Source organism: Camellia sinensis, chromosome 1 (genome assembly GCF_055761805.1).
Source record: "Camellia sinensis isolate YWXY chromosome 1, ASM5576180v1, whole genome shotgun sequence".
NCBI classification, from domain to species: domain Eukaryota; kingdom Viridiplantae; phylum Streptophyta; class Magnoliopsida; order Ericales; family Theaceae; genus Camellia; species Camellia sinensis.
This window is the reverse complement of record NC_138961.1, coordinates 107,416,247-107,423,032: the sequence shown is the minus strand read 5'-3', so window position 1 is coordinate 107,423,032 and position 6,786 is coordinate 107,416,247. Positions and strand designations below refer to the sequence as shown.

Sequence of the window (6,786 nt, the reverse complement as noted above, 5' to 3'; positions counted from 1 at the left end):
CTTCAAGCATCCAAATATGTGAATGTATTCGAAAAGACGACAAAATTTTAAATCACAATAAATGGAAGTGTACGAAGGGGCGGGAAGTTGAAATGATGACCAAAAGGCGTATGCTCTGACATCCGCGTTGGAATGAGGTTAGCCGCCGAATTTCGGCTCTGACTATTTGAGTTCGAAACCAAACACACCAGCTAACTGTCATTAGTGGAGTGTTTGGGGGGCAATTGTGGGGGCCGAATATCGTGAGATGTAAAGAGGTCGAATAGTCAAACCTGGAGAGTCAAAATTCATATATCGCACTCGCCCTCGTCTTATACACAAATCCAGAGGCACCCTATTCGGCCAAATAACTAGTTGAGGAAGGTGCCGAAATGAAGAACGGTTTAAAACAAAAGGAGCCGAGTAAATAGTTGTACGGCGAATTGAAGGTGTGCCCAGCCCTGAAGCCCAAGAAAGAAAAGATATAAATAGAAGAACATCATCTAGAGAGAGGCATGCGAGAATTATTACGGTTAACTTAAGATACAAGTAACTAAAGGAGCATACACTGACTTAACCGTCGGAGTGTTAATTTCGGCACCCCCGACCGGATTGTTTATTCCTTTTCAGGTTGTCAGCTGAGAATCTCGAGCGTCCCAGTCGATCAAAAGAGTATTTCCAAACCACATCCCCACAAGAGAAAATAAAAAAATAAAAAGGAAAGTGAGAGAAAGGTGGAATCATAGAAGGATGTGTGAGAAAAGAAAAAAGTAAGGGAGAGAAGCAGTAAAATAGAAAATGTACATGTAAGATATTTTTTGAAAGACATACCTCAGCTGCTGTTTTGTAATTTGAATAGATCTGAGCTGTTCAAATATCCTAGTAAGACAAATGTGTTTAGGATAAATTAAAAAAACTATCCTACTTTATTATATAGATTTTTCATATATATAATACTAAATTGCACTAAATTCCACATTTAAGATCTCTCTAACATTGCTTTTTACTTTGATATTTTATTAAAAGTAAATATATATATTAATTACAGCGGCCGAGGTGATTTCGAAAATGAATTATAAATTTCAAACCGCAGATCAAACCAATCCACTATTAAATGATGGATCGGTGCGGACTAGATGATTTTAATAGATTGAACGATATTTTCCACAGTCCAATCCCATCCCATGACTATACAGAACACATTAATCATATGGAAGTGAGGTGAAACTAATGAAAAACACAACAAAACAAAATGACAGAGAATTAAAATATGAGTGACAAGATTGAACTTACAAAAGAATATGAACAAAACAGGTACAAGAAACAAATATTACAAAAGCAAAGACAAAAAATAAAAAAATTTACTTTGCTTTATAAACATAGATGTTGGGGACCCGGACCACAAAAACAGGACCTCACTGGCTGCTACTAGGGGCTGCCAACTTCCAATAAAAATAATGCCTAGCTAGCTACTTTGTGTATATTACAAACTAGGAAACAACAACACAAAAAAACTGCCTTAAAACTCTCTTAGCCTTTAGCCTTGGGTAATATGAGAACAGAGTCTACGCACAGACCACCTTTTGTATGTGTGCAATCAATCTGTGTCATTGAGAACTTGATCTTTGTCGCAATGTTAGCCTTCTCAACAACAAAATCACCAACATGGTAGTTCACCCACTTCCCTGGTTCATTCAAATAGCACTGTGACATGGCATGCTGCCCATTCGACATCGAAAATTGGAACCGGACTGGCTTAATGTCCCAACCATGGATTTTGTCAAGGTTACAGACCCTCCGGCTGAGTCGTTTTGTGGGTCTTCCAAGCTGGAGACGAAAGTATAGGCTATAGGTTCCTGATGGAAATTCGAATTCCAAGTTTCCATCTACTTCTAACCACCATATCTGTTGAAGATATGCAATTGTGTGGAATCTACACATCAAACAAGGCGAAATTCCAAATGATCATGTGAGTTGTGGTCCTCTGGAAATGTACAGTTAAGTGATGCAATGATTTTATATATTGCCTCAATTGAAACATGTTTACTTAGAAAAACTTGAATACAGCTGGCATATGTATTTTTTAAAGTCTGACTATGACTTATAGAAAGGAAAAAAAATTACTAATAAAGAAGCTACGAAAGGTAAAAGTCATTTATTTACAAAATATGAATGACAAAAAAAATAATTAAAATATGCTGGCAAGTTGGACTAGTCTTAATCCATCGTTGTTATAATACGTACACGCAACAACTTGCCTTGTTTCCCCCACAACATGTTTCTTATTGGCTTCAGAACTAGGAACATTATCAAGAAAACGAAACAAGAAGGAAGACAAGAAAAAAGAAAGGAAAATTTTTGATGGTTAAAATTATTATATATTTGGATGCAACTGCCAAGCAAGGAAGACTTTATTCATGGTTGATTTGAATAATAGCTATAACCCCAAGGGGTGATGAATTAATGGACTCTCTTTTAAGCAATAGGTCTAGGTTACATTCCCCACTTTATAAATCATCAATAAAAGTTTTTTTTGCCGATAAAAAAAAAAAAAATACAAAATGTGTCAAATGAGAGAGACTATATGTTGGGGTGACTATCTGTGACAAAGCTTTGGAAACCCGAGTAAAAAAAAAAAAAAAAAAAAAAAAAAATGAAAAACAGAGTTTTAGCTTGGGAGGTCAGAACAACTCAACAGCTTCAGGTTTAGCCTTGACTAGGCTTGGGTTGAAATTTTCAAAATGAAACCTAAGGTGGTGTTGATTTTTCAATTTTTTTATTTTTTATTTTTTTGGGTTTCTACCACGTTATGAAAATTTTGTTTACTTTTTCATAAAAACTTTTTTTTGTCAAAGGACCATTGTGAATTAAATCATTATTGAGAAATAAGATAGACAATTATACCACCACTAACCCAAATCAACTGGCCTACCCAAGCATCGGAGACATGGTTTCAGAAACCTAACCCTAGTTGGGATAGGGATTCAAAGTGGTAAGAAATGACTTCATTTTCACTCAAGGTTGAGCGTGGATTTGGCCCATGCACATCTTGCCTAAGGTGTAGCCATCTTAGGGATTAGGATATTAGGATAGCAATAGACAAACCACTTGGTTTTTCCTTGGTCCTTTGCCAATATTATCATCCCAACTAAAATTATTTTAAACTTTTGGATTCCATCTATTCTCTTGAATTGAGAGATTGGAAAACGTCCCCTCCACCAAATCTCCCACCAATAATTTTAAAAAATAAAAAATAAACGGGTAAATTGGTAAATAAAACTCAAAGCAAAGCAAAAACTAGGTACCATATAAATTCAAATTTAGAATACTACCTTAAATAAATTTAGGTCAAGTTTGATAAGTTAAAAAAACGCTAAAAAGTTAAAAAGTTACCCATAAAGTTAAAAAGTTATCACTATTCATCAAAAGTAAAAAATTACGGCTGTACAACTCCCAAGCCTAATTTTCCCCTACACACTAATTTATATAATTTTTTAATACACATTTTTCCATAAAAAGTCAAAAAGTTAACCTAAACATCCATATTTTTTTCCTCAATTTTTAATCCAAAAAGACAAAAAGTGCACTTATTTAGGACACTCCAAACAAACCCTCAATTCGTGCATTTTATTTTCAAGAAGGATAATTTACAGATTAGTTTAGTATTTAGTGATAGATTAATGACTCGTAGTTCGAATTCGGTGGCCCGAATTCGGCTCGAAACCCAAAACGATGTCGTTTTGGGTTTTGATTTTTTTTTTTTTTTTTTCGTTGAACACAGGAGAAGAGCAGAGGCGAGAGAGAAACAGAGTCGTCGTCGTCGTCGTCGTCGCAACTCGTCGGCAACTCGTCGCTTGTCGGCCGATCGTTGCATCGCAGCCCCGCCTCCACCTCTGCCTCCACCTGCCACCGCCTCCGCCGCCGCATCCACCCCATTTTGTTGCCCCCTCCAGTCCACTTCTTCTGCTCCTTCTTCTTCCTCCTTCTCTTCTTCTTCTTCTTCTTCCTTCTTCTTCTTCTCCGAATTCGAGCCAAATTCGCGCCTCCAAATTCGAGTTACGAATCGGAACCATTAGTGATATTGTTAAAAATACAAAAGCCAAGTCACTCTTTTTGTTTTATAATAATGAAACACAAAGTAAGTCAAATAATTTTGAGTTCAATAATACTAACCCAAACCAATGTGGGCAAGCCAGAGTCTTCTAACAAAACCAAGCCCCAACCCAAAAAGAAAAAAAGGAAAAAAAGAAAAAAAAAAGAATTGTGAGTGAGTTTTGATCTAACCTTGATTCATCAGTTGGGATGTGATTCCAGTATCTCCGATCATCTATACCCGTTATTTTCAATCCTTTCCATGAAATCGAAACACAAATCTCTCCACTTCTCTTCTCCATCCATACTTCCTGCAAAAGTTGATCCAAACAACATAATAATCCATCAACAACTATCAAAGGAGAGAGAGAGAGAGAGAGAGAGGGCAAAAGTTCTTATATCCACCTCATAATCACTACCAACCCATCAAACATACAAATATCATCTATATATATGCATGTGTATATAGAAGCAATGAAGTGAGACAGTGGATCCAAAAAAAAAAAAAAAAAAAAAAAAAAAACACAGAAACAAGAAGAGGGAGAGAAAATGATGAAGCACCTTGGTTCCGGCATCAAAGCGAATGGGACGACACAATTTGGAATAAATGTGTCTCTTGGGTAAATTGTCTGGATTTTGATTGAACAGCTTCTTCACAAGAGACTGATAATTTTCTGGCAACTTGGATTCCCATACAAAATCAGTGGACGAAGCTTGACGGAACACCCGATTCACCCGACCCAATTTACAGATCTCCGGAGCGTCCAAATAATTCAGAACCAGAGCCACACAGCTCTCCGGTATGTCTCCGAGACTCGGACTCAATGGAGCCTCCTTCTCTGCAACAAACCCAGAAAACCCAGCCCCCATATAAAGCACAAAAAGATCAACCGACAAAAATGCTTCGAACAAGAGAGGGTTACAGGGAATTGAAGAAAGGAAAGCTTGAAGATGGTGTGGTGATCATCATTCTGTTGCTGTGTGAATGAGGAGAAAACAGCAAAGTAGAGAAAAAGAGAGAGAGAAATGACGTTTATTTGTGTGTGCTTTTGGAATTTATTTGGAAGTGGTGAGTGTGTGAGATTGGACAAATTTTTTATAAAATTAGACCTGGTTACTAAATGAATTATTAAATATTTTATCAAATCTCTTATATGAATATAAGATTTACATAAATATATGTATAACGATCTTATATATTTACATAAATTATATGTATAACGATCTTATATTTTTGTGAGAGATTTACATAAATCACATGTATGAAGATCTCATATTTATGTGAGAATTTAATAAAATATTTAATAATTTATTTACGATTTATAATATTTTTTATTTTTATATCATAATAGAATGTTACGTGACGTTATCTTATATTAATTATAAATGTATATATATTTTATTATTTTTTAAATATTTAATATAAATATAATAAATTTTTTTATTAAATTTAATTATAATAATCAAATGTACTACATAATATAGTGGTGTTTTGAAAAGATGATAAAAAGTTAATTTTTTAATTTTTTTATATAAAAAAATAAAGAGGTGATCTGATTTTAAAATGTCAAAAAATTAAAAAAAAAAAAACTATAAAATTAATCTTTCCAGATTGCCCCATATATCCTGTTTATATATAAAAATTACTCGTGACAGAGATTAATGTCAAAGCTTGCACGATTGGACTTGAAAATTGATAGTATTAGGTCAGTGAGGCATATATGATATGATATGAGGACTGTGTGGTTTACACTGGAGGCATGTGAAAGGAATGTCTATTGTACATTTCACGCAATATCATGCTAAATTACTAACTTAACCTTCTTATTATATACTCTTTTTTTTTGGAACGATTTCTTATTACATACTAGAATAATCTTCTTTTTTTCTGTATAAAATAAATTGTAATCCGGAAATTTTAGGAAAAAATACATGTCAACGTATATTTAAAAAAATAGTTATAGTTTGGGACTCGTATTACTTTGATTAATTGTGACATATTTAATCATGAATTTTGAATTTTGTTCCAAATAAAGACAAGTGAAGATATCATTCCTTAATTTCAAGCGTAAAATCGTCAATTTGATAAAATATAAACTAAAAAAAATATTTTTAAATTTTCAAAAATTATTTCTACCCTCCAAAGATAAAATTATGTAAAATTAATAAATCTTTTAGGCATTTATTTATTTATTTATTTATTTTACCAAATTAATTTTTATTATATGTTTAGATGATAATCATGTAATGGGTAGTTTTTAAGCTTTTAATGTGTAATCAATACATTTAATATATGAAATGTTTTTAGTTTTAGATTTTTTGATTTAATGGATTACTTAAATAATGATATCAAAGTTGTTACCATATTTAACTTTTGAAAAAATAAAAATTAATTTAATGAAAACAAAAATAACCTCTCATTATATGACTATCATCCAAATACATAATAAAAATTAATTTAATAATAAATAAATAAATAAATGTCTAAAAGATTTATCAATTTTACATAATTTTATCTTTAGTGAGTATTTTTAAAAATTTGAAAATATTTTTTTGACATTTATTTTTGTCAAATTAATTTATATTTTATTAAATTGACAATTTGCCTTTCAAAAATCTAATGATATCTTCAATTGTCTTTATTTAGAATAAAATTCAAAATTCAGGGTCAAATGTATCACAATTGAAAAGTCAGGGACCAAAATGATACAAGTC

At 32.6% G+C, this 6,786-nt stretch overlaps 1 protein-coding gene across 2 annotated transcripts; it reads right to left on the bottom strand.

The window, feature by feature from the left end:
- Window positions 1-1,232: 1,232 nt before the first annotated feature.
- Window positions 1,233-5,175, bottom strand: PP2-A14 (phloem protein 2-A14). 2 transcript variants are annotated; one of them, XM_028242430.2, is made up of 3 exons: window positions 4,633-5,175; window positions 4,264-4,382; window positions 1,233-1,912 (listed from the first exon to the last, which is right to left on the bottom strand). In XM_028242430.2, exons 1-3 carry the CDS (start codon window positions 4,939-4,941, stop codon window positions 1,510-1,512), a joined length of 831 nt encoding a protein of 276 aa, XP_028098231.2. In that variant the 5' UTR covers window positions 4,942-5,175; the 3' UTR covers window positions 1,233-1,509. The 2 variants fall into 2 exon arrangements, with proteins under 2 accessions (XP_028098231.2, XP_082737858.1); XM_082881732.1 differs by having other exon boundaries at window positions 1,233-4,022; window positions 4,633-5,139.
- Between the last annotated feature and the right edge of the window lie 1,611 nt (window positions 5,176-6,786).

Bases quoted from the DNA above. Each gene is read 5' to 3' on its own strand.
- PP2-A14 (XM_082881732.1), bottom strand. From the start codon at position 4,941: ATGGGGGCTGGGTTTTCTGGGTTTGTTGCAGAGAAGGAGGCTCCATTG. The intron at 4,383-4,632 runs GTGCTTCATCAT...CAACTTTTGCAG, and splicing joins GCTTTGATGCCGGAACCAAG to GAAGTATGGATGGAGAAGAG. The intron at 4,023-4,263 runs GTTAGATCAAAA...TCGAATTTGGAG, and splicing joins ATCCCAACTGATGAATCAAG to GCGCGAATTTGGCTCGAATT.